Raw genomic sequence first — 27739 nt, 5'->3', positions numbered from 1 at the left:
TATATGCGTGGTTTGTGAATCTCAGCTGGTTTCGATTAACTTGCCTTGACCCTGTCTGTTTGTCACTTTTTTTTTTTCGGGTCTCCAGGGAATAAAAAATGTAGAATTACCCGAGTGTCAAATTATCGAATGAGCAACAGAAACAACAAATTCACAATTCTTTTATGCAGACCTTAAGTTTGCGAAGAAGTCGGTGATGCAGATTTGCATTCTGGCAGATAACTAAGTGGAAAGCGCAAGTTTTTAAACGGGCGACACCCCATGCAGAGCAAGAGTATAGCACGGATTGTTAAAAAACAGTGCGGAAGACAAGACAAAGGAAGGTACAGACGACACAAGCACTGACGAACAACTGTGAGCATTTTAATTCGCAGAAAAATATACATCAAAAGCGAAGGGAAGAGAACAGAAAAAAACGAAATAAACTTTTGACATAAAAACGTGATTACAACAGATTATATAGTATGGCAACAATAATTTGCCGCGTGACAATTTCTAGATTAGTCATATTAGGTATGCGATCTCCTTATCTAGCAGCGACACAGACGGTTCACTAATGCAGACATTCCCTCGCCTGTTGATTTGGAAGGCTTCGAAGATCTCCCTCTCCACGCCTCCTGCGGATGCATCCCCAGAATGTGTCCCCCTCACCATTACCGTGGGCAAAGGAAAATGCTGAATTACCCGAACTAACGGAGACTGGACTAACGAAGTTTCGCTGCATTAAACCTTAGTTGTTACACCAGCGGCCGTCCTTGTGTTCGATCTGCCTTCAGTTCGGTCGCACTGGTTCCACCCAAGAATGTCACTTCAACGCACCCAGCTTGCAACACTTTTGCAGTTTATTTCTCCCACATTGGGCTCTTTTCAACGTTTACGCTTCCAAGCCAACAATAACAATCACAAGGTGGGATGAGTGGCACTCGAGTGGGTGGTTCTCAAGCATTTGCTCACTTACAACCCCGAACAAAGGCGGTCGTGGCAGCAACCGCAGCTTTGGCTGCATGACCACGCCCCCTAAGATGGAGGCCTGCGTAGCACACTTTGAATGTGTCAGCAGGCAGCCGGAACACCGTTACGAGGCACAGATCAGTTCACCATCTGAGGTGGAGAGTATGGCTGGGTAGGCAACACTTAATTAAGGCACAGGAGCACATTCATTGCACATGAGATTCAAACTACATTTATACAGAACTATGCACTATGATGGCATCACCAAGACCTTGCCTGAGGCTGCATTATTCCAGAACATTCCAGGTACTGACTCCGACAAAAGAGAAATCACTGCTGCATTAATCAACTGCACCGAGAGAGCGAGACTTTTGAAAGCGAAGCTTTGAACCTCTCACTGACCAAAACGCCAGTGAAAACCTCTCGTACACCAAAACGCACTGGAGGAAAGCCAACTTTCTGTGACGATGATGATGATCGCGGGTGAAGCGTAGACAACTTAAAACGCTTCCGTGCAAAGCTTGGCGGCAGCTCCATTAGGCCCCATCAGGTAAAGGTTGATGTGCAGCAGGTTGATCGCACTGTTGCAGGTGTACGACGGCACAGCATATATAGGCCTAATGTCATCTTCTGTGGTGAACACTGACAGCCGTAACCCACAGCTCGACGTACAAGAATGACGTTCATTTCATTCATTAATCTCATTTTTTATTTTCTTAAGGACCGGGTTATTACATAAGGGGTATTAAGGGGTCATAACGGGTATTACATAAGGGGCCATACAGAAAAAAAAACACATGAATGCATTAGTTTAAGGAACAAAGGTGATTACTGACATTTGCTATGAAGTTTGATGGGCAGGTGGTTGAAGCAATGGAGCAGGGAAGGTCGTTCCAATCTTTGCACGAGGAAAAAAAAGAAGTGGAAAGGGTAGCAGTTCTAGTATGATAACGGGACACTTGAAGCGGATGGCTGGTGCAGTATGAAATGTATGTCGGGGCAAGGATGTAAGGGGCTACATTGAGGGAAGAATGAAAAATTTATGAAAGAGGGAAAGGGTGGCAACACGGCGGTGGCCAGAAAGTGGTGCTAACCCAGATTATGCTTTCAAGCAAGAAACGCTGGTGTTGTACGAGTACAGGAAATGAACAAATCGGGCAGCATGATTTTGGACTGATTGTTTGGAATGGGTTCCATATGGGGCCGCATATTCAAGTTTTGATCTGATGAGGGTCTGGTAGCAACTTTACGTGCTGGGCGTATGGCGATGCCTACTAGGTGATGTTTTAGGAAGCCCTGTGTTTTGTTTGCGGATGAAATGGCGTTAGAAATATGCACATTCCAAGTAAGATCAAAAGACAATGTGACAGGTAGATATTTGTAGCATGATTGTGACTGTACAGGGACGTTTGTGATGTGATATGAAAGCAGATTCTTATGGCGGGAAAAGGAAACAAGTTTACACTTAGTCGGGTTAAGAGATAGAAGCCATTTATCGCACCATTCTTGAATGCGGTTAAGGTCTTGCTGGAGGACCACTTGGTCGTGAGCATTAGTTACTGTTCGATAGATTAAACGGTCATCAGCAAACATGTGGACTTTGCAGGATACGTTGATGGGTAAGTCGTTAATGTATATATGAATCCATCATGAGAAAGCATTGCGTTCTACCATCGTCATCGTCAGAGGAAGGGGTGCATGATTTTTGATAAAGCTGACAAAAATAATCCTGTAAATTCTGATGTCGAACAATATCGGCTGTCAATGTTTTGACTTCACTGTGAACAATGAGGAGACGCACGCTGCCTTGATAGTTACTGGAACGGCCAGTAGAACAATATGCAGGGAAAGGAAGATTACTATACTTCCTAATGCGAAATTTTCGCGCAGCGCGAAATGCAGTGTTCTCGGTCACGGCACATAGCTGCTGCATCTCAGGAAGTGATCGCGTGATCAGTGAACGCACGGCAGCACGCGCTACTCTGCCGTTCTCTCGCAGTGCATCGCCGCCACCGAGCATGCTGTTGCAAATCGTGTTTGAACCACTCGTGCAAATTTCACGATGTTCAGATAAGGTATATGCATCACGCAGCACGTGCTGGACTTTTGTGGCGCGGCCTTGGCATGCTACCGTCCTCCCCTCCCCCTCACACTTTTGCCATACTTTCATCCTCGCTTTCCTGCAGGCTCATATTCAATGGCGTCTTCGCTCTCACTCTCTCTCTCACTCACTCACTCAATTATCTCATAGCGCATCGCCACCGAGCATCGTGTCGCGCCGCCCCGGCACACCGCCCTCGCCCTCACACCTTTGCCACACTTTCCTCTTCCATTTTCCTTCTGTATTGGGTGTTCCCTTACAAGGACGGGGAACAAACACAGTAGTGGACGCTTGAGTGCTGCACAGTAAAATGATTCTCAGTGGCCCCAGCTCATCTTTGATGCTACCAAATTGGCCACATACTAACTAGCCCGCAAGCAAGCTCTTTTATACCAATACACTGATGGGACGAACAGAGTGTGAGAAAAAAAAAACACAATAAATGTGACGAAAATGTGACAAGAAATATCAATGTTAAAGGCAAACAATGTTGTATACACACATCAGTAGCCACTGTTTCTTCCTATTAATGAGATTCCGTGATCACGTCACGAGCTCCCCGAGTGAGCGTGTTTCTAACTCTTCAAGGCACACAATGACGATGATGGCATCAAGACGACATGCTGATGATTGATAACGAAATGATATGGTAATGCCACTCACTTCATGAATGACAGCCTCTCCAAACCTTGTTGTCTAACAGATCTCCAATATGAAACATAAATTTCCAACACAACTCTTCCTTCAGTCTTTGGCATCAAGATAACATGATGACAATTGATAACACGATTACATGATGATGCCAGTTAATGCATGGTTGACAGCCTCTCCTAACCTTGTAAATTTGTAACACAACTCTTCCCTCAGGCTTAAACACGAGGAAGAACTTCAGTGCTGTACAAACTTGTCCATCTCATCAGCTGGCTTTCAGTTCTGCATCCAAGACTCGCGCTTTCAACTCCTTGACTTCATCTTGCAGGTGAGCAACTCTTGAAGTGAGGCGACGACGGCACTGCTGCAGAGTCTTGATCTTCTTTTTGGCCCCTCTGTACAGGATGGAGTAGCGGGTGACTTCGCTACGGAGAAACGCTTTCTCCGGCGTCTCTTCCCTTTCAGGCGACTGTGAAATCGTGTTGAAAGAAGCAGAGGGCACACAGTCACCCAATCATCAGATCAAGCACTTTGTAGGTTCGCCAAATTTGGTCCCAAAGGCAAAAATAGGTACAGCCTACTTTAACGGTACTCACAGCGGAGTCTATATTCAAGGCCTTACTGAGAAAAAAAAAAAGAACCACCAAGCTTTGTGAGCTGATCTATTCAGTTGCTATCTCGAAATAAAAAAATGGTGCAGATAAAAGTACATTTTTTTTCCACACTCGCCTTTCAGATAAGAAATGGACAGACAATGAAGGGATAATTTTGTTCATGCGTAAATGTTTCCAACGGTATTCCAACAATAATTACAACTAATGCTGTGTGATCATTGAACTTCCAAATACGGAAGCAAATAGCACCAATTAAAAAATTCGATTAAATTTTCAATGTATTTCGAAGTTCAAAAACACAAAGGGTTGTGGATACATGAAATTGTGCGAGGTTGAAAACGGTAAGGCCCCTCCCTCTAAAAACACACATATATGTTTTTTTTCAATGATTCGGAACTAGTTGGGCCTTGTATCTATGAATCAATCACCACGGATGTACGATCAATCACCACAAAGGTGCACCGGCGTTCTCTGTTACCGGTGACAGGCTTTTCCACACTGCCCTGCTGACGTGCGGCAGAACGAACCGTGGCATCCACAAGCAGACATACGGGAGAGAGAGGGGAGAATCAATCGGGTTGTTTGTCCGCTTTTTGCACTATTACCTAAAGAAAACCATGGACCGATCACCAACTAGCCCAAATCCACACCTTACTAAATAAGAGGGAGGCGTTTTTTGGGGGGGGACGTGCTTCTTATTACATCGGCACACTGGGACAACTCCGCCCTCGTGCTTCTCTTTTTGCATCGTCTTAACGCAGTTGCGCTCAAGCTGCCCTGGTAAAGCCTAGCTATGTACTGACACAGTCCCCAGTTTTCTAATCAAACAACGCGCAAACAGTATCTTTATATTTGTGATGCTTCCTGCTTTATGGGACACCTGCACCCCAAGAATGCCGACCGCTGTACTGCTAAATTTAAATCCCATTTGAGATTCTTGTGTGCAGGTTTCAAGTGTGTTTCGAAAATAAAATACACGCACGGTTTGTACAGGGAACGAGATGTGCCAATTAACACAGGGTTGGAAAGCGGGGGACATCGCACTGTGAGGGTATGTCCGAGAGGGTTTTAAATCACGGTTTTAAATAAGGTTAATTTTTCATGCCTTGCATTGTTCCATACACCAAGTTTTTTTTAAGAGCTAAGAAGAAGCTGTTCAGCAAATTGTAAGTTTTCGTGTCCGCAGTTTAAAAATACCAAGAAAATGCCGTGTGCTCGTGTGTGCGTGCATCGCGACGACCGCCCAGCCTCCCCAGTGCACGTTTGTCAAGCCAAGCATGCCCATTTATGGAGTTTGGTCAAGATTGGCAAAAAAAAACTCCAGCGTTCACCGTAATTGTGGCAACATTTGCTCAGAACGAGAAAGACGCGTCATAGCAAACGCCTTTCCCAGGTGATATCCAATGATTATCACTTCCATAAAAATGAAAGAAGCTCACACTTATAGCAACAACGATGGAGCAAAGGTCGTTTTGGCAGTGAAGAACCAAAGCGGCAGCAATCCTGGACTTAAAAACCTTCGTGATAGTCATGCAGGTTGTGTACAGCTTTGGTTCGTTCAAGTCTTACGCGTTAGTGTGAGCTTCCTTCATTTTATTTTTCCTACAGCTGACAAAAAAGTTCGTAGAACTACCATTTACATTTATTTTTCACAAGGGAGTTGTATTAACCATACAGCCTGTGAGCATAAATAGTCATACCATAATTAAACAGATACACTGAAACACTCGTGGTTGAGTTCACCACAAGAGACGAAAGCTGCCTCAAGAAAAATCTACTACCATCAATAAAGCTACTGTATTTGATTTGATTGATTGTAGGGTTTAACGCGCCGACACAACGCAGGCGATGAGGCGCGCCGTAGTGGAGGGCTCCGGATTAATTTTGACCACCTGGGGATCTTTAACGTGCGTCGAAATCTCGTGCACACGGGCGTTTTTGCTTTTCGCCTCCATCAGAAAAGCGGCTGCCGCGGCCGGGAATCGAACCCGCGACCTCGTGCTCAGCAGCGCAACGCCTTAGCCACTGAGCCACCGCGGCGGGTAAAGCTACTGTATTTATTCGATTATAAGGCGGTTATGATTATACGGCGAGGGTGCAGTTTGGAGAGTTCAAAAAATTGCCACATATATGTGTATACATATATATCTATAGGTATATGTATACCAGTGTGTGGAACCGAAAAAAATATCGGTTCGGTTACGGTTTTGGTTCAGGCGAAATCATTTCGTTCCAGTTCGACAAAATCCTGTACCGAACCGGTTTGGGGGCTTGAACCGGTTTGCAAACCAGTTTGATGAGTCGAATCAGGCACGTAGACAGGGGGGGGCCCAGGGGGGCCCGGGCCCCCCCCCGAAATTCGTCTAGTCGGCCTTTAACGCCAGAGAATCTTACAAGTTCTTCGAAAAACGTTAGAAAGCGATAGGTTCCTTTCCCCAAGCAATTGCGCACAGTCACGCAGCTGTTTCGCATGCGCAGGAAAATGAAAAAAAATAATGTTACTTTCGCTGATTTTTCAAATAAAGATACTAATGATAATAAGTCGTCAGAGATAAAAAGAAATAATCAACCGTAGTTTTACTGAAAAGCTACGCTTATTCCGGCTATTATCCCACAGCTAAATAGGACTTTATTTTGTAAGGCCGCATAACTTTCCACAGACTTAAAATAACGCGGAATTAAAGCAAGAGCATGTTGTTGCGACTGCGGGGTATCGTGGCCGAAGTGGACGAGGTTGTGTTACTTGCAGTTCCTCTCCAGCTGCGACGACTTGGACCTGGTGCTATCATGAGCCTGTTTCCAAACTTCCCTGCCTACCAAGCCGATCGAGAAAGAAAGCTTTATACTAGTATTTAGATGTTCAGGGTCGGAGTGAACAGGCATTGCGTTCCTGGTGGCGCGAGATTAAATAGACTTTGCTTGGTCCATCCCTGTTCTCCCTGTCTCCACGCTGTGGTCAGGAGGCACCAATCAGGAAAAATTCCGAAAAGGTCAAAACGTACGCACGCGCGCGCACACACACTGAGAGGGCATCTTTCCCTCTCTCGCAGCTGGAAGTCTGTCGCCTCCGGTGCTGCTTTCTGCCGAAGGTCGACGTCCCCGGGACCACCAATATCGAAGTCCCGGAAAAACATTTCCTCCATTCCCACGCTCTGGGACTCGTTGAACAACAGCTTTTCGGGCGTCGGCCACATGCCGCCAATGAGGGAAACCGTCAGCACGCAGCACGCCGACGAAAGGGAGATGCCGCCCAGGGCTTTTGTCATCACCTACGGTCGTTAGGGCCGCATTCAGCCCGCAGAGGGTATGGGTGCTCGAAGTCGCCGACAAGCGGATTAGCCACCGCAGCACGGATCGCCGCCGTGAGGTGGTGGCAACTTGGGGAGTATTCAAGTGCTTTGCTTGACTGATAGCTGCGCGGCGTGGGAACACGCACGCGTACGGCTTTTCTTTGCCGCAGACGCAGAGTTTTTCCGCGACCTGACGGCGGAAGCTAACCGAAACCTAGGAAAAGGGGACTTCTGTATGGAAAGCGACGTCTTGACGACCCATTAACCCGTTCGACCCCGCTGGCGCCTCTGCGAACCCCATCAACTTTCGTCCGCTGCCTGTGTCGTCGGGCAAGCGCCCGCGTGGCGGAAGGAGTGAACCGGAATGAGCGGATATGCGGCTCTCCAGTAAGTGTACACTTTGTGCGTGTGGCCGCCTAAGTACCGCGGTGACTTCGCGACTGATTGCATCTTTAGTGGATGCACAACATGTCAAAGAAAGCAAAGTGCGGGATTAGTTCTCAGCTGGGTGACTCCGTTGAATGCCGCGCCGCTGGGACGCGCCGTCGGCGCCCGGAGGTTCGTTTCAGCCGCGAGTCGGCGCGAGCAGTTCATATCTCTCCAAGTAAGACTCTCCACTGTCCACAGTTTGAATTCGACGAACGGACTTGCTGGGGTCCGCCGAAGAGGGAAAAGGGAGGGCGACTCCTCGGCGTTCCTTCCCAGGTATGTATATAGGGGCATGTTCTCCGCGGGCTGGCACAGCGAGGCATGATTCAGCCGATTCAGCACCTCTGTTCGGCGCTCCTTCAGACCAAGCAAATTTGTGTCGGGGCGCTCTGGCGGAACAGAACGCAGCCATGGGGAAAGAAGGTGCCAGCCAGGGTTCAACTTCAACGGCCAGGAAGCGACCAGGACAAACGATGAAATTGACAAGCTTCTTCGCTAAAGTTCCAAAGGTGGGTCCTGTGTTTTTTATTGTCTTTGCTTGTTACGCCCGCTTTAGCGAAGCGGCAACTTAGTAATTCCCAGCTTGTGAGCTTCTGAGCAATACTATGAAACTGGTTTTGCCATAAATGTCTATTTCTGAGATGGCTATTTAAACACGATGCATCTGTCGAGGAGTGCAATTTTCCTCATATAGCGCGAGTGCAGTCATCGCTTTAAATATCTTGTATACTTGCTACTGGTATGACTGCACGACGCTTTTTTGTTTTCTTATCACTACAACCATGCCACTTTCTAATCATGCCATCAGGAATGATGTCTCCATAACCGCAAACGATGGCCCTGTTACGCCATCCGTAAAACACGCATTCTATTCCAGCCCAGACGGCCGAATTTACTCCAGTCTAACGCAAACCAAATTTTTGCAGTTGCAATATAAAAATGCACTTGAAGGTATTGGTAGCAGATTTTAAAGATAATACTGTACTATGCTCCTATGTTGACGATTTAAAAAGAAGACAAAGATGGAGAGGCATGTACAGCTCGCCCCTCTTTGATTGAGCAGTTTTTCTCCGGGCAGTTAAATTTATTGTATAATACAGTTCGCATGTTAATTCAAGGTCTTTTACCTTGACCTCCACAGATGGCAAAAGTCCGCTAGTGCGTTTGTGTTCGAGGTACGGATATCTGCTTTTGCGCTACTCACAGTCACCACGACGTCGGGCACGCAAAAACACGCGACGCAGCTGTATTCAACATGCTAAAGGTCTTTTCTTACACGACAGTTTTCATAATGAAAGCGGGGCACCACCGTTTACAGTTCACTGGAACACTAAACGAATGTTCGCGTACTCGCAAAAATAACCTCTGTCGCTTTTTCGTAATGACGATGAGTCAATGAACCTCCATTTGAACCCTTCGATGAGATCATGGGAGGCTGTTACAAAACCCGCGAACGTGGTTGCGGTTCAATATTCGGTTTCAAAGTGCAGGCAATTTTTGGACTCGTATAAATTGGACAAAAGGTGCGCATTAGATTGGAGTAAGTTCAGTTTCAAAAGCGAACTGCTAGGGAACGAAAAGGGTTCAATGCCATGAAAATGATAAGACTGCGTTTTCGCCCATTAAAATACAGATGACTTCCACAGGACTACAACGTCAATTCTATATAATCGTGTTTGAATTAACGAGACTCGACTGCATCTAGTCTAAATCAAAGAGCACTATACACAGGCACATATGGCGCGAAAAATGAAATGTATTGAATGTACGGATACTCGGAGTCATTTTTATATAGGGTGCTTGTAAAAGCGGAACTTGGCATAAGTCCTACGACAATAATTAATTGAAACATGAAGTAAAAACTATTGTCAGAAAACTTATGTATGATTATTTTTTTATTTCTATCGTGCATCTAGGAAGGAAGCCTTCTTTTATCAGAAGACGGCTCCACCTCCGAAAACGTCACAGCACCTGCAGACTTGGATGCCGAGAGAACGGATGACTGCGAGGACGGTGTGGAAACTGTCAGCCCTCTTTGTCACAATGATATCGAAATGTTTGTCAATAACACTGTCATACCCGGTGACATCCGAGAACGGGTATACTCTAACGTATGGGTGCCAACCCCGAGCTACAAGTTTGAAATCTCAGTCGCCAAAAACGGGAAAAGGCGCACGTTTCAGTTTCACTGGCTGCAGCGATATGAGTGGCTTGCATTTTCTCATGTGCGGAAGGGAGCTTTCTGCAAAACCTGCGTACTTTTTTGTCGTAAGAGCGGAGCGGGTAAAGGCTCTCACCAGACATGTAAGAACCTCGTAACAGTTCCGTTTACGAAGTGGAAGGATGCCCTTGAGACATTCGAGAATCATGCATGGACTGAATACCACAAGACGGCAACGGTTGACGCCGAATGCTTTCTCAGAGTCGCCAGAGGAAAATCAAGCAGTGTCCACGTACAGCTTAATCAGCAAGCAAAGGGCGAGCTCGAAGACAACAAGGCAAAGTTGCGCGCGATTGTCGAGACAGTTTTACTGTGCGGCCGTCAAGACCTCGCGCTGAGAGGTGACAAGGATTCGGGGCGTCTTTCTCTTGAGGAACCCTTACAGAACGACGGCAACTTCAGGGCGCCCCTACGTTATAGAGTGAATGGCGGAGACATCATTTTGACCAATCACATTCGCACAGCAGGCAGCAATGCTCTTTACTCCAGCCCGCACATTCAAAATGAAATTATTTCGATAATTGGCAAGCTTACACAAGATAAAATTGTAAGACAGGTAAACGAGGCCGGATTTTTTTCGGTGCTGGCAGATGAAACAACGGATGTATCACAAACCGAGCAATTCTCTGTGTGCGTACTCTACGTCGATCCTACTACTTCGAGCATTTGGGAAGATTTCCTCTGCTTCGTACCTGTTGACGACGTCAGTGCGTCTAGCCTGGCTGAAACACTGAAAAGGGAACTGCTGAATCTTGGCCTGCACTTGGACATGATGAGAGGGCAAGGATACGATGGAGCAGCAGTGATGGGCGGGGCATTCAACGGCGTGCAGGCGCTCATCCGGAACGACTTCCCAACGGCATTGTACACGCATTGCTCGTCGCACTCTGCCTCTGCCTCAGCTGTCCAAGACATTCGACGGGCCTTTGGAACAATTAGTGAGGTATGCACATTCTTTCGGCTATCACCCAAAAGGACAGCGGTCCTGAAAAAACATCTGGAAGCATCTACAAAGTCTTTCCGCCAGCTGCGCCGATATTGTGAAACAAGGTGGGTGGAACGTCATGATTCAGTCGTATTGTTTGGAGAAGCACTTTCTGAGATAGTTCACTCACTTGAAGAGTTCATGGACACCTCCCCTGATAAAGCAACAGCGTCCACCGCTCATTGCCTCCATCAGCGAATCTGTTCACTCAACTTTCTTTTATGCCTCACTGTTAGTGAGACATTCCTAGGCCTCACACACCACTTGTCTGTGTATCTGCAGAGCCCAGCTATTGACATGAGCGTCGCCTTGCAGCAGGTTGACCTGGTGCTGACTAAACTCGAAGAGATGGGCACAAACGCGAAGGCAGAATTCCACAAAATATTTTCTCTATGTCAAGATAGAGCGGCGGAGTTCGGAGTGAAGTGCGAGATTCCACGGGTGGTAGGAACACAGAGATACCGGGCAAACTACCCTTGTAGTTCTGTGGAAGAGTACTACAGGCGAGCCACGTTCATTCCATACATAGATGACCTGAAAGCTTCCCTCAAACGGCGCTTTGCAAACCATCAGAAAACACTGCAAAGTTTGCAATTTGTATTGCCAAAGCACTCCTCCAAAGGCAAATTTGAATCTGTGCAGCCGGCCTTCGATTTTTACCTCAGAGACATGACAACAACGCATATCCTTACACTAAAAGGTGAATGGGAAATCTGGAAAACTAAATGGCAAGCCATGCAAGAGGAAGAACTTCCCCGCTTTGCGACGGACGCTTTAGCTGAATGCGACAAAGGCCTCTTCCCGAACGTTCACACACTCCTCAAGATACTGGCAACGCTCCCAGTGACTACAGCTGCTGCAGAACGCAGCTTCTCGACACTGAAAAGAGTGAAAACATATTTGAGGAACTGGACGGCTGAAGATCGGCTTAATGGCGTGGCCCTTATGTCCATTCACCGGATGCAAGTCAGTGTCGACGAAGTTATCGCCGTGTTTATGGAGAAACCACGACGTTTGAAAATTGCAGCGTGAACCGCTCTTTTCCGCCAAGCTACGTGTTCGTTTTTTTTTCCTTTGCATTGACTTTTGCTATATAGTAAAACAATCTCAATGCCATTATTTAAAATTGCTTGCTGTAGAAACGAAAGTTAGCATTTTGCATCTTTTGTGATTATGAAAGCATCCGTGTTTTCGTTCTTTGTGTTCAATAAAACTGATTTCCCAAATATGCCTGTTTTTGTTTAAGAATTGCCATCATAAAATGGCTCACGTTCTTCTCGCCGGCCTGTTGTTGAGACACCGAGTGAGATTTCGGGTAGAGAAAGCGTCCGACAATTTTTTTTTATTTGCCGCACATCTCCCTGAGTAGGCGCCTGATTCCATTGCATCCCCCCCCTTTTTTTTGTCACTCCTCTTTTCGTCACTGTCTCTGTACGGCCGGTTTTGGTGGAGATTATTTGGATGGAAAGTGCACACACACTAGCTTTATTGCAGTGTCAAAAACTTGCTTTCCATCTCGGATTAACTCGCCTCTTTCGCTGCATTCCCCTTTGTTGTCGTTCTCTTCTAATAATTAGGCGTCTTCTATATTTCTAGGCAATTGTTTTTCTTTTTTTTTGCCATGGAAAGAGCTTGTTTCGAACAATTAGGCCTTGGCCCCCCCCGAAAAAAAAATCCTGGCTACGTGCCTGAGTCGAATTATCACTGAAGTTAGAAAAAAAAACATTTAGTAGTTCAAAATGACAGTCAAATCAAAACACAAACAAAAATTTAAAAAGCTGCTGTTCCCCAAGGGCAGTGGCGCAATCGCAAAGCAAACTTTAAACAATTATGACATATTAAAAAAACAGATGAAGTGGCGATGATTTGCTACCTACTTTCTTGCCCATACTTTATGTTGTCCTAGCGACTATTCATAAAGCCACCGCCAAGAGATATGACGGTGGGATATATTTTCTGCCTTCCCTTTTTAGTTGAAATCGCAATCGTCGCTATGGAATCGCCCATAACGCTAACCTTGAAGCCTTAAATTTAGGCCTGCGTACTGGCGCGTTGAAATGCCAGCGCTTAATACCAATGCCGCACATTTTTTATATTTGTAATAAAACAGAAAAATCCTACAAAAGGCACATAAATACTGCCAATGAATTAGATTATTTGGTCACCCTGAATAATTTGTTAGCTGTCACCATTAAAAGTAAGCTTAAGTTAACGCTCAGTCACTGCATTATTGCTCTGACCACTGCAATTCCTATTGCGATAGCTATACCGGATGTGCGCATTACAATCAGTATGTCATTGTACCGCCTGACCCCCGGCCATCGTTCCGTGTGCTACATTGCGGAATCTTGCAACAGATTATGCTTTTACAAAATGAAAGGGGAATTTGACGCGCGGAGCATGAGATGGGAATTTTTAGGGTAGACGCTCTTTAATTCGTCCACAGCAGTACTCCCCTCCGGAACGAGTAGCAGTAGAAGTAATGTAGCGAGTTGGGCAGTCAGTACAAGTGCACCTTCGAAAAAAAAAGCAGATCTGAAAGAGACAAAACTGCAGAAAAAGCAGAAAAGATGGTCGCTGGGCGAATGGGACAGTGTGAGGTACCGGCCTGCCTTTCTGCACGTGTCATCTGCTTTACTACTGTTTCTGCTTCCAAGACAAGGTCGAGGGCTGTAGTTTCTTGCCAAGGGATTAAGCGCGCACATTAGCAGTTTTCCCTGACATATCTGTTGTTATTTGTATCTGTAAAAAACTGAACTTGTCCACTGTACTGTCCTCAAAAACTGACCATGGAACTCACTTACTTTGCATTGATGACACGTTTGATTGTGAAAGGCAGGGCAAAGAAAAGTATGGAACAATATCCACGTTTAGCTGCTTTTTTTTACTGGTTTGGTTTTACTTACTTTTTGCGTAATATTTTAAAACAACGTGATTCGCCTTTTAATTTTTGCTGTTTTCTGTGTAAACACGTTACAAAAAAAAAATGGCGCATTTGATGCCCCGTGCTATATCTCTGCTCCAAGGTGCAGCTTATGTTGCAGACCGGCAGACTTATTTTAACCAGCTGGTGATATTAAACGAGGATCAAAATCTCGATACATGGACGTTCTCGATTTCCATCTACTGCAGAAAAACGATTGTGGGGAAGGGAGATCGAGGCCACTTGTGGTCAGCAGCAAACGGCTTAGCCACTGAGCAGCTCCTGCGGTCACACTTGTCAAGTATTAACAATTTGCACGTGTCGGACCTTTTAAACTAATTATGAAATGCCAAAAGTTTGCACACATCGGATGTGGGCTTTCGCTGTTGCGCGGTGGAGCACTTCTGCAGCCTGATTGCTCCAATAAAGTTGCAGCTAGGGAAGGGCAAAGTCGTTTCATATCCCCTGCAAGCTGCCGAGAATGACATTTCGTTTGGTCAGCTTGCACTACGCTCGCGCTTCCAGCAGCAACAGACCGTTGCTACATTGGTTCTCATTCATTTCCCCTGTTGTTACATAGAGCGTGATAGTGTTCAAATGTCTGGAGGGGAAAATGCGCGAGTGGGTACGAAGTTGATGGTATGCGAAAGAAAAAAAGGCCAGAATTGCATTGACTGTGCAATATCAACAACGAAGGGTTGAACCGTTTCGGCATGAAACGGTAACCGTTATTTCTTTTTTCAGTTCAGTTCCGGTTCTGACTCAACGTGCTCAAAAAATAACAGTTCGGGTTTGGGTTCAGTTTCCGCAAAAATACCGGTTCAGTTCCGGTGTTCGGTTCGGTTCCGGTTCAACACCCTGATATATACACATACATACATACATACATACTGAGCTTAGAATATAAGGTGGGGGTATGACTTTGAGACCACGGATTTCGGAAAAAGGAACTTTGCCTTACATTCGAATAAATATGGTAAGTCCAGCAGGATAGCTTCTCTGAGGTTGTTTTATGCCATGGAAAAATTGTGAAGAACATTTTAAACGGGCCTCATGATTTTTCTACAGGCTAGTTACGAAGCACGCTTGAGAAATTTGCAATTTCATTTTTCTACTGCAAACTGCTAAATATACACTTTGATTCGCAACCAAGAAAAACCATTCACTTTGAAGGCTAACATCACTAATCGCCCACCCCTAATTACGTGTGACTTCTCACCCTGCCATGGCTTGGTGGTGTTGCAGCATCAGAGTCTTCCGTGTGCGCTGAAGGCCCTGGAGAAGCCTCCCTGGATTCACCATTTTTCTCAGGACTTGGTGACTGGACGGGGCACACAAGAACGATCGTTCAGAAATTGACTTTATGCAAAGTGCAGCAAGGTGAAACTTCATTAACAGCAGTAATGGTGGGAGCAAACTCTGAGCTGCACAGCTAAAGGCAAAAAACCCAGTCTTCTAGTGTTACAGGTATTTGCATGGCGGCAGAGAATATTAAAGGCAACAGAAAGGCGCGGTTCAGTACTGCAACATTCAGTAAGTCATGTGTGACTGCATACACAGTTGAACCCCTTTATAAGAGACACGTACCGAGGAACTGTTTCTGTTTCTTATATGAGAGGTCTCTTATAAGCAGGGCACTATGTTTACACTAACTGATCAGTGAGGGCACCGTACGATTAAAATAAGCACAAAAGTTGCTATAGCATGCTGAAAAACTTTATTATAATTGATGTTTTCCCCCAGAATTTATAAAATGTCTCAATCTTTGTTTGATTCATAGGTGTATTTACACTGTTTTTCACAACAGCTTCTTTAAGCTTTCTCTTTTTTCACTGCCCGTGGAAGAATCACAGACGCTGAGTTCACAAGCCTGATTAATAGCCAGAGTGTGCAGCTTCTTCCGCTGTTTGCTCTGGCTATTCATCACGCTTGGATGGTGGTAAGCTTTAACTACTTCTGTACATTGCTGGGGCCTGTCATCGTCGTTCCGTAGCTGACTGAACCACTGTGCGTATGCATAAGTGCGTTTACTCAACTGTGCCCGTCTGTCGTCTCCCTTTGATTCCACAAAGGACGCAACTGCAGTTAGTGACTGGTGGCACCGCATCTAAAATTAAAATGCCTGTTACAGGCGAGATTGTTGACCGAAATTCAAGGATAACTTGTCCTTTGCAACCAACCATCTTCTACATCCGATGCCTGTTATAAAAGAAAGTCAGTTTAATGGGAAAGGTGGGGCGGCCATCCGTGTGGGTGAATAGTGTCTCTCACACCCGGTTTGCCTCTTACATCCGTGCCTCTTCTAACGAAGTTCAACTGTACCCCCACACCTGAATTCACACTCTCAGTTGCACAATGCTGATCACGTTCACAAGCAAAATGTGCTCATCACTCTAACTGCCTCCATTACACTCACTATGTTGGCTACGCAGAGAAGGGCAATAAGCTTGGCATTCAGTTCCTGTAATGTAACGTGGCTTACAGCAAGGACTGCACAGTGCATCTCGGTCGCACATTCATTCTGAATTGCTTGCCACTGTGGTTTTGAAATACAGTTAAACCCGGATGTAACGAACCTTTATGCAACGAATTCCTGGATTTAACGAAGTTTTGCCATTCCCCATCGAGCACCCCATTGAAACCCATGTGTTTGCGAACTCTATGTAACGAAGGCGTTGCCGCAGTCAACCTCGATGTAGAAAATTCGCTACGCTGATGTCAATCCACTGTTTTTCGCACTTTTTCCAAAACAATCGGCCGAACAAATGATCAAACTTAGCGAACTCCGCCTGCACCGCAAGCTCCCGTGCATTTCCAGTGTGGGTGTGCGATGTTGGTTTGGTGCTAAACCTGCCTGTCGGAGTGAAGTCGTGCGTCTCCACTGCTATCTGCGGTGCCGATTCGTCGGTGAGGAGTTCTGCTGCAAGAAAACGAAAATTTTTGCCTTTCAAGACAAGATGGCAATTTTAAATGCGCTGGCAAGAAGGAAGAACGTCGTGGCCCCGTACAGCATCCCAACTAGCACCCTCGCACAAATTTTAAGTGCGGCAAAGAGCATCCAGTTTCCGAAAAGGCGCCGCTTCAGCATAAGGTTGGTCCTTGTAAGGCATCGAAACATGTCAAAAGGCAAAAGTGATACTTAACTCTTTCGGGACCGCCGGAAAAAGTGATGAAAAAGAGAGGTCTCGGTAAAAATTTTTTATTACATGAAGCAAAGATACTGTAGAAAAAAAGGACGAAGCGGGCGTGAGCACGCGCCACGATCATCATCGGGAGTTGTTCGAGGACAGCCAATAAAGAAACATGTATCGCTCCGTCTAGGGCTCTGGGCCGTGACTCGCGGTAGCTTCCGCGACATCTTTGGTGCCAATCAACCCGGGAAATCGCCCTTCGGAGCATCACCCGCATGGCTTCGTCCATCGACCGCCTTCGGAAGGCTCGTGGCATCGTCAGGAGCGGCGTCACGCGAGCTCTCAACCAGCTGAATGACCTGCTGCAGCAGCCGTCTCCCGACGCGGCAACCCTGAGCTCCCACGTCAAGTACATCGTACAGCGAGAGCCTGAGCTCACCGCCCTCAACGAGAAAATCGCCGATGCCACGGATGACGACGGGCTGGAGCAGGAGCTCGAAGGAGCGGCCGAGTATACCCGCAAGATATCCTACGCCGTATCTCAAGCACGCTTCCTCCTACGAAACGCCCAGCAAGTGCGCAGCGCGACAAGAGAGTCCGTCCACAAACTGACGGGGGAGTCTTCCAGAATTGCAGTTGTTTTGGCATAACGTACGAGTCGTGCTCCAATAACGCAGGCAAGAAGCTCTAGCCGAGGCAGGGAGATGGGCTTGAGAGGGGCGACTCGGCTCTTGCTAATTAACAATCTGGTGTCATATAGGCCGTTGTCACCCAGCTTTCGGACGTATAGAGAAACGCCATAAGCTCGCGGGCTTGCATCGCAAAAAGCGTGGATCTCGATTGAACCCTCCACATCGAACGAGTGCGAGAACATGAACCGTGGAACCTGGACCTCATTCAACTCTGTTAATTGGGCGCACCAGCTGTTCCATCGCGCTTGTTCGTCATCTGGAAAGCGTTCATCCCATGAGCGGCTCTTTTTCCAGAGGTCCTGGAACACAAGCTTGCCCGTTACGGTGAATGGTGCAAAGTATCCCAAGGGATCATACATTCTCGCAAACGTCTGCAGCACGGTGCGCTTGGTTGACGGATTGGCTGCCGCAAATTCTGATGCGTCTTTCGTCGACAGGTAAATGCAGTCTCCAGCACGCTCCCATGGGACTCCCAGCACCTTCATCCTGATTGCGTCTCCCGCTTCATTTTCGATTGCGACGTTGTCCCGCACAAACTGATGTCCAAGCTCCTCTGAGTTTGATGCCCATTTTCGTATCTCCATTCCGGCCTCGGAGAATATTTTGCGAGCTTCCTCGTACACTTGAATTGCCTTTTCGACACTAGGTACACCAATTATGAGGTCATCCACGTAGAATGCCCTTTCCAGCAGCGCTACTGTTTCCGGGTACTGCTCCCGACAGGCCTGGAGATGGTGGCGAATCGTGGCAGCCAGAAGGAATGGGCTGGATGACGCGCCAAACGGTACACGGGTCATCCTCCAGGTGACAATGGGGGATGCCGGATTATCTCGCGTAGGCAGTCGTTCCACCCAGAGGAATCTCAACGCATCGCGATCTTCTGGTCGAATCAGCAACTGCAGGTACACCTTTTTTATGTCTGCGACGATGACAACAGGGTGACAACGAAAAGTCATGAGCAGCTGAACGACTTCGACCCCAAGCTTCATGCCCTTGCAAAGGACGTCGTTTAGGCATGGCTGGCCGGCTGTATGCGAAGAAGCGTCGAACACTACTCGGAGTTTTGTTGTCACTGCGTCCTTTCGGATGACGGCATGGTGGGGCATGTAATACAAGTTATCGCCTGGACGCTGCTGCTCCGCAACTCGTTCCGCGTGGTTTTCGTCAAAATATGCTCGAATTGCCCTGTCATACTGCTCGAGCAACTCACGTTGTTCACGGAATCGGTTCAGTTGCGTTCGCAGACGGTGCTCCGCGAGCTGACGATTGTCGCTGCCAGAAGGTAAACCAGGAGCCTGGATCATGAGGGGTACTTGGTACCGGCCTTCGATACGGGTGATGTTTCGCTCGAACGTTTCCATCGTGCTATCCTGCAGCGACTTTTCGTGACTCGGGTCATCAATGCCAATGGCATCCAGCCGCCACATGGCGGACGCGTCAAAGTCCAAATGTCCGGGTGAGGTGCACGACAGGAACATGGCACTGGTAAAAGTGCATGCGGGAGAAGCGAGCCTTCCTTGAACGGTCCAGCCTAGAACTGTTTCTACCGCTGTGAGGTCTCCGTTGATTCTGTCCACCCTGCCCGTGGCCACCTTCCAGTAGGCGTCGGAACCAACCAGTACGCTGATTTCATTTGCCTTCCATGTGCTCGGATGGAAAGCGTCGGCTATGTCGTACCACTTTTCTATAAGGGTTTTTACGGTCACGGTGTCGAGTTCTGGGAACAACCTGAGTTGCTCGAGCAGTATGACAGGGCAATTCGAGCATATTGCCCGCCCGCCATGCTGCTTTAGCATATACCAAAATGCAGCTAATTATATGTTCTTTGACATACAATACCATGTTTTACTTCAACACTGACGATAGCGCCATGAAAAAATCTGAAAGTAAGAACTTCGTAAAAAAACTACAGAAAAAGAAAAAAAGCGTAAATATAAAAATATTAAAAAAGAATAAAATTATTTTAGGATATACAAAATCTAACAAAATGCTTTGTTTATTCATCACGAAAGTTTGATGGAGCTAGGTGTAACTGGTTTTTTGTTTTGTGTGTGATCTCTTCGGCACTAGGGCCATGGCTACAACATCGCCCAAGTACACGCCGGGCTCTCGTCTCGGCGAAAACTTGATCCGTTTCTGCGCTGGTGGCAGGAGATCACCACCATAGGTAGTTAACACCCTAGCGAACAAATATAAACCAGCCAGAGCATATTTCGAGCGCACATACCTACTCTAGAGCCAATTGAAACCCAAACCAACACCCCCCTTTGAGCGCGATTCATGTTCCGGGCTGATCGACACCGGAATCCTTACTCGAGCTGAAATCCGATCTCTAAAGTCGCATTCCGACTCTTCACTTTCACTTTCACTATCATCGTCAAAATCCACAGTAGAAGGCGAAGATATGCGAGACGAGATGACGCGGATCTCTTCGCTCGCGCGTGAGTATGTTTACATTCGAAGCCACCGCCCGTCAGAATAAAATATCTGATGTGTTGCCGCCTGGCGATAAAAAAAGAAACTTCACAAAAGAGAAAACTCCAATTTTCAAACTATCTCCTAGATGTCGCTAGCTGTTCCATCGAGTGAAAATTTTTATTCTGCAGGCTCGCGAAACCATCGATCATATGTGATCGATGGCCTATAGGAGCGGTCCCGAAAGAGTTAAGGATTGTTTGTGAATGTCGTGTAGTGACTAAGTTCATGGGAAAGCAGGAGGTGCAAATCACGAAGTTTATCACTGTGAAATAATCCTTTCGGGGCAAGTTCACCATCACTGACGTCTCGCGATTTGGTTTCGTTTCTGGTTCTTTCACACGAGCCTCAACTCGAAACCTGCATGTGATGAAAAACTGCTAATTTCTGTCAACTTCGTTATACACAGGTTTAACTGTATGCCGTGCCGTAACGTGTTATTCGTGACCTTGGTCAGTATATGGCCACTTTTAGGGAGCAAAACCCCTTAGGGACGGGGGCTGCTGGCATCCCTGCCGTCGTCATTGTAATCGTCATTCGTCTTATGATGTAGTCACAGAACTAAAACACTGGGAAACGCGTTCGCACCTCGCGCTGGAATGCAATGCGTGCTACAAAAACACCGGGACACTCATTTACGCCTCAAGCTGGAGCGCTTCGTAACGTGTATTAAAAAAAAAAACGTGGGGCACTCGTTCGCACCTTGCGCTAGAGAGCGTCAAGCTTCAAAGACAAGAGTCTTTTTTCAGCAAAGCTGTATACCTCTACCCCCCAATGGTTTCATCTCCATCGGCAAAAACGTCAAGGCGTCAAGAATACACTTATACATTGAATTCGATAATAACGTGCCCTGCATATTTGGACAAGGGACAGGGACATTGAAAAGACAAAACCATACGATGGTGCAAAAACTACCAACTGGTTTATTGAAAGCTTTACCGTTATTTATAAGCAATCGATGGTGAGTGTACATTACTAGGGTAAACATGATATCTTCCTGCGCGTGCGCTCATGTGCAATTGGACTTTTCTTTCAACATTTTTATCTCTTTTTCTGTGGGCGCTATTTTTCACTGTCCCTGTCCCTCGTCCAAATATGCAGCACACGTTATTATCGAATTCAAGACTATGCCAACTAGCCCCTAAACATGCCTTTATTAACACTTATACACTGCATGCTTCGCCCCTACCCTGCCCCCCCCCCCAGGTTTCACATTAGTGGAGATGGCCCTGGATTTTTTTTTTTCAAAGAAGAAAAAGCTGTTGCCTAGTGCACCAATATTTTTTTCCAGCAGGACGCACTATGCGATATGAAATTATGTCAAGGCTCACCCAGGAATGGGGTTACAAGTGAGAGAATAGTACAAAATATTTGAGTGACATGGCGAAAAATTCAGCAGTAAACAATGGATTTTGATAGCGCAGGGTGGGAGCTGTCAGAGGACTATGGGAGAGCCCTTTGTACTGCAGTGGACATAGATGGGCTGGTGGTGACAATTGTGATGTCAAAATTTATAATTGTGAACTGCCTCAATAACTGCCACAAATAACAGTGAGGGGGTGCTACATGACAAAGTGCTTCACCTCATACAAGTGAAAAGCTGGCCCATTTATGACACTTATTACTACTATGCATACTTCGAATGCAACTTCTCACACTTAATAGCTCATCATCATCATCCTGGTTGTGTACACTACAGGAGGAAGGCCCCTCCCAAAGATTTCCAGCCACATCTATCTTCAGTTTGCGGAGTCCGTTCTTTGCCCCTAAATGTTTGTGGTTCATTCCTTCATCAAGTCCTTGACATGTCTTGTACAAAACTAGAGAACTTTAAATTTTTGGTGGTCTAACGTGCCAAAGGTACATCTGGGCTATTAGGCCTCATTTGGAGCACTCCGTATACAATGGAGGGCTCCAAATTAGCTTTTACCACCTGGGGATGTCTAACGTGCGCTGAAACCTCGACACACAGGCCTTTTCGCTTCCCACCTCCATTCGAAAAGCAGCCATCGCGGCCGTGATGAAACCCACATCTTTGGGCTCAGCAACACAACTTGATTTGATTGATTGATTGATTATCAGCTTTAACGCGCCGACACAACGCAGGCAACGAGGCATGCCACAGTGGAGGGCTCCGGAGTAATTTTGACCACCTGGGGATCTTTAACGCGCGCCGAAATCTCGTACACGTGGGCGTTTTTGCTTTTCGCCTCGACCAGAAAGGCGGCCACGGCGGCCGGGAATCAAGCCCATTGGCGGATCCAGAGGGGGGGTCCGGATGTCTTGACCCCCCCCCCCTCAATTTGGGAATTTGTACCCCCTAGGAAGATGACCCCTCAGGTCATAGAAAAAGTCTAGTTGAATATTTTTTTCTATTTCTTGTATTTGTGGTTTGAAATATATCAGTGAATAAAAAAAAGACTACTATCCTCATTCTCCTTTTTATCATCATCATCATCATCATCACTGGTAGAAGCTGACTCCCCCTTCAGAAAAAACCTGGATCCGCCCCTGATCAAGCCCGCATCCTCGTGCTCAGCAACACAACTCCTTAGCCAGTGCGGCACTGCAATGGGTCCAAAGCCGGAGAAAAATGTAAAAATGCAAGGATGTAAAAATTGAGTCACCGGTGATGGTGATATACAGAGCACGAGATCTCCCGACGCTTCTGGCGATTGGGTAGACGAATCTGTAGGTTGGGCCGACACTTCTGGCGATTGGGTAGACGAATCTGTAGGTGGGGCAGCAGGAACATAAAACACCTCCACGCATTCTTCCTCTTGTGTCACGTCTTGCAGTGAAGCTACCTGCAGGTGGGAAATGTGAGGGCCACTTCACTGTAGCTGCGAAAGGGACGTGACAGCATGAACAGCTTTTGGCTGGAGGCGGCTGAGCACATTAAGCCTACCTGTACCACTTCATACAGCAGCACTTCAGTGGGGCCACATTCACCGCCTGTGGTGGCGGCACTCTCTGTGGGGGCCACCTGCGGTTGGGACAGAGCACTGATTAATTGTTGTATACCGTATTTATTAGAGTATAAGGCAAGGTTTTTTTCCACAATCCATAGTCTCAAAGTTATACCCCACCTTATAAGCTCACCATATATATATATATATATATATATATATATATATATATATATATATATATATATATATATTGAACATCGGTGATTTAATACATTTTGGCCCCTTCTGATGCCCTGCTTCCACCAAAAGGGCCTTCGATCACCTTTCAGTGCATTTCGGCTGTTGAGACAAACTGAACAGAACAAACGTTTAGACAATGAGGGTTATCCGGCAAAGTCTAGAATAGGTCCCAACGTATTAGTCACTCAAACACACCACCGTACAGTGATATCTACCCGCACAAATCGAAATTTGCCTTGCTCATTTTAATATCCTGCACATGATGCTGTACGAATAGCGTCAAGGCCTTCAAGCAACGCCGTCGGTTTAAAGTATAATGCTTCAGTAGTTAACAGGAGCTTGAGATTTCATGCAGAGAGGTAGGAAGTGTGTATGATTGTGTGTAATAGGCACGGGAATGTAAAGAGGCAGGGAAACTGGTAAAACATGGTTTGCAGAGAACGCCCATTCTAGATCGTTCATATTATTTGAATAATTTACCTATAGGTAAATTATTCAAAAAAGCTAAAACATGCAAGTTTATAAACTTGCATATTTTAGCTTTTTTGAAGACAGGGGTCAACTGCTGTCACTTTCTCGCACCAAAGCGAACGAATAAAATTTGTAATGCAGCCTTCTACTTCTCGAAATTCCGGCATTTTTTCCCGGAACGTATTTAAAAAGTACTCACTAACATCACCTTGCTAAAATGGCGACTTTTGTGGCTCCTTTTCAAACATTAACTTTAAGGTGGAGACATTTTTTGGCTACGCTTGGCAATTTCCCGGCGGCGACTTCTGAGGACCTGGCAACCCTGCTTAGATTCTACTTTTTATGCCTAGGCGTCGCGCTCCTCCGTGGCGCCGTCTTTTTTCTTACTCCATGGCTCTACCAATCCCATTTCACCATTGACAATTTGTGACGTCACAAACTAGTGTGGGAAGGTGCGCGGGGCTGCGACACCGGGGGCCGAATTCTGCTAATCTAAAGCGCTTCAGACAATCGCGACGTCAAAATGACGTGAAAAATCGCCACCGCCCCGCCCTCGGAAATCGTGGGTAGAACATCAAGGCGAAGCCAGCCAATAGGAAGCGGCCCTCATCCCGGAAGTGCGTGTCACCATTGTGCAAACGCGTTAGGGGACAATCTCATAACTTTCAATTGCTGCTACAGCGAAATGAAATTGCTTAGATATAACAAAACCTTTTCTGTTTATGTATTTCCATGGGCAGTGCCCTCGCTTTTAGTGCTAGTTAAACGTGTTTAAGCGCATTTATTTTCTCACTTTGTTCAGTTACGAGGTGCCATGGAGCGCTGCGCACAGTACAGCTGTTTTTAAAGAAGGTATATTGGAACGCTGAGTACAGTCACTGGACAAAGATGTCGTCCTACAAGGGTGTTCTGCTGGGACGAAGAGTGACGTAAACGGTAGTGCACTTTAGAGCAGCTCCAAAAGGCCAAGGCTAAGAAGAGCTACCTCGATGCTTTCTTTACGGGCAAGACTCACAAGCCAGAGTGCCCACTGAGAGTGATTACATCTGAGAGAGGAACCTAGCAAAATAAGGTCAGCACGTATCTTCACCGCATTCTCACCAAGCTTACCCTGCAGGACCCTTTCTTGGTGCGTAGCTATACCGAACTTGTGCAAGCTCTGGCGGAAGGCGAGTTGGCGTCTGTAAATAATGGTTTTTCAATTGATGTGCAAAATCACTTTTATTCTGTACCCCAGCAGGGCTTGTTTAGAGCTGTGCGTGAAACAATAGAGGCGTCGGGTGAAGTTGAATTCCAGAACAGTGCTGGCATGAGCACCGAGCAGTTTTTAGAGATTTTAGAAGTGTACCTCAAGTCCACCATTGTGCGTTTTAATGATTCGTTCTATGTTCAAAAAGTTGGTATTTGCATTGGTTCGTCTGTTGCCCCGGTTTTGTGTGACATTTACCCAGCGTATATTGACAAGCGCATTGACGCAAAAATCGCCATTTGTAATTTTAACGTGGTTAGAATTTTTAGATATGTGGACGACTACCTCGTGCTTTTAAATTTGACTGATTCTAACCTTGACGTTGCTGTGGAGGATGTGACTAACGCATCTGAATCTGGCGGGATAGACTTCGCCAGAGAAATGCCTCAGGAGAATACAATACAATTTTCGGACCTCAAACTCACTTTCGCAAAGGATCACACGTGCTGGATGTACTACCCAAGAACGAAAAAAAGCCTTCTGCCTTACAACAGCGCGCATTCCAAGCTGATAAAGAGGGGAATAGCCACTACATGTCTTAATTCGGCGTTAACGAAATCTTGCGAGCACAATCTGACTGCAAGTTTTAACAATCAGATCAGCCGCTTGGAAGCCGCCCAATTTCCTCCCACCGTTATCACAAGTGTGTGTGAAAGCATCCTCCAGGAGATGAAACACGGTATAAAAGTGCAGGAAGAGAAAGAAAAAATGAAAACGCACGTAATACCGTACATCCACAGGCTTTCGCACAACGTCAAGAAGGTCGCGTCCAGGTATAAAGTGCGCGTTGTGTGTTCCGCCCCGTGCAAACTGGCTAAAGTTTGCCCTATGATGGCCAATAAGATACCGGAGTCATGCTCAAAAAAGCACGCCCCACTATACACCGAGTGTGTTAGCAACGTCATTTACAGCATCCCCTTGAAATGCAAAAGGGTGTATATCGGTCAGACTGGACGTTGCTTCAACGAACGTGCCAGAGAACACTGTTTGGCCGTCAGCAGCAACTTGGGAGGGCACCCTGCAGACCACTGCAAGCGCTGTGGGTGTGAGCCACTCCTGGATAAGACGACCTTTCCGAGGAGAGCAAGAAACAAAACGGAGAGGCAGGTGATCGAGGCGGTTTTCATCAAAAGAGCCGGCGGCAAGTGTGTTAGCACGCCGTCACTAGCGTTAAGTGAAAAAGAAATGTCATTTTTAAACCACAGCGTGTAGTTTAGCACGCGCAGCTGTCCTTCCCTCTTTTCGGTTTGGTCTGCGCCTGGATTGCACGCACGCGCTTTTGGACCATCTTGATTACTCTTGAGGCTGACGTATATTTGTTGTCATTCTTTCAGCAGTGTTGTACTTATCCATTTTAGCCATTGTCACCACCTTTTACACTTGTTATAACATGATTATACCTAGGTTGATTTTTTTTGTTTTTTTTGTTTTGTTGTTGTTGTTTCTGCTTAGATTTGCTTCAAATAAACAGTTGGAAGTTGGCGCCTGTATATGTCTTACTTCGTTGCTGACGGTCGCTTACGCGTCTGAAACTGTCGGCAACGCTAAAATCGCAAAAACAGGCGGCATAAGCTCAGCCCATAGTAAAAACTGGTTCAGCCGTCTTGCTTTTCGGTGTGCTTCCAACCGCACCGGATTTGAACCAGTTTGAAGCCTCCTTCGCGGGAACTACCAGACCGGCCGGGTGACGTTTTCGCTCCACGCCAATCGCGTGAGACACCACCGGAGATCGACCCCGCCGGAAGGTCAATAAGCAATTGCTGCTCCATGCCGCTGTAGTAATTTACACTTGTTCCTGCACCTTCGTGTCCCTTCATTAACTGGGAACTCGAGCTATGGGGGAGGGACGTCCGAAAGTAACGTTTCAACGCATCCAACTAGATAAGTAGCGCCGAGAAGCTAGCTGTCTTAGCAGGAGGCAAAGGATTGAGGCATCGCGCACAAGATACGAACCTCGGTATCCACATTAAGCGACGGTACAGCCTTGGGCCGCAGGCGACTCTCTCCTCTTACGCCGGCCATGAAATCGCTGTGCTTGAAATGGAAACTGCACACGATGCTGCTCTTGCTAGGCGACCACGCTTCACGGCAGATTCCTCGAAGCCAGCTTTCTTTCAGGACTGGATCCCTTGGAAACCTGAGCACAATGATGTAATATCAAAGCGCAAATTAATTACACGCGCACCCGATTGCAGGCGCAGGTACTACCTAGATCAAGCTTTTAAAAAACGGAAAACGAAAGTCGACTATGCCCACCGATGCATTGTCAGACCCGGAAGTTTTGGTCCGTCATTTCGATTCTTGCACTGCGGAACACAACACTTCATCACGTCCAACGGGAAAAACTGGACACTGTGCCCGCACTATCGCCTTCGCTTGATGGCGTTCATAGCAGTAGTCAAAG

At 46.5% G+C, this 27739-nt stretch overlaps 1 protein-coding gene across 1 annotated transcript; it reads right to left on the bottom strand.

Annotated features, from left to right (window-relative positions):
• Nucleotides 1-294: 294 nt before the first annotated feature.
• On the bottom strand, nt 295-27739 carry LOC144173101 (uncharacterized). The gene is made up of 6 exons (XM_077701611.1): nt 27592-27739; nt 27289-27472; nt 23372-23449; nt 23091-23270; nt 15385-15486; nt 295-4172 (listed from the first exon to the last, which is right to left on the bottom strand). Exons 1-6 carry the CDS (start codon nt 27660-27662, stop codon nt 3969-3971), a joined length of 819 nt encoding a protein of 272 aa, XP_077557737.1. The 5' UTR covers nt 27663-27739; the 3' UTR covers nt 295-3968.

This window comes from Haemaphysalis longicornis, unplaced genomic scaffold, assembly GCF_048455015.1.
Source record: "Haemaphysalis longicornis isolate Haplotype H1 unplaced genomic scaffold, Haemaphysalis longicornis Haplotype H1 scaffold_29, whole genome shotgun sequence".
In the NCBI taxonomy this organism is placed as follows: domain Eukaryota; kingdom Metazoa; phylum Arthropoda; class Arachnida; order Ixodida; family Ixodidae; genus Haemaphysalis; species Haemaphysalis longicornis.
Note: the sequence above shows the minus strand (reverse complement) of the source record. Positions and strands in the feature narration are given on the sequence as shown.

Coding starts and splice junctions, on each gene's coding strand:
- LOC144173101 (XM_077701611.1), bottom strand. CDS start 27,662: ATGAAGTGTTGTGTTCCGCAGTGCAAGAATCGAAATGACGGACCAAAA. Junction 27,473..27,591: donor CCGGGTCTGACAATGCATCG/GTGGGCATAGTC, acceptor CATTGTGCTCAG/GTTTCCAAGGGATCCAGTCC. Junction 15,487..23,090: donor TCTGTATATCACCATCACCG/GTGACTCAATTT, acceptor TGCCCCGTCCAG/TCACCAAGTCCTGAGAAAAA.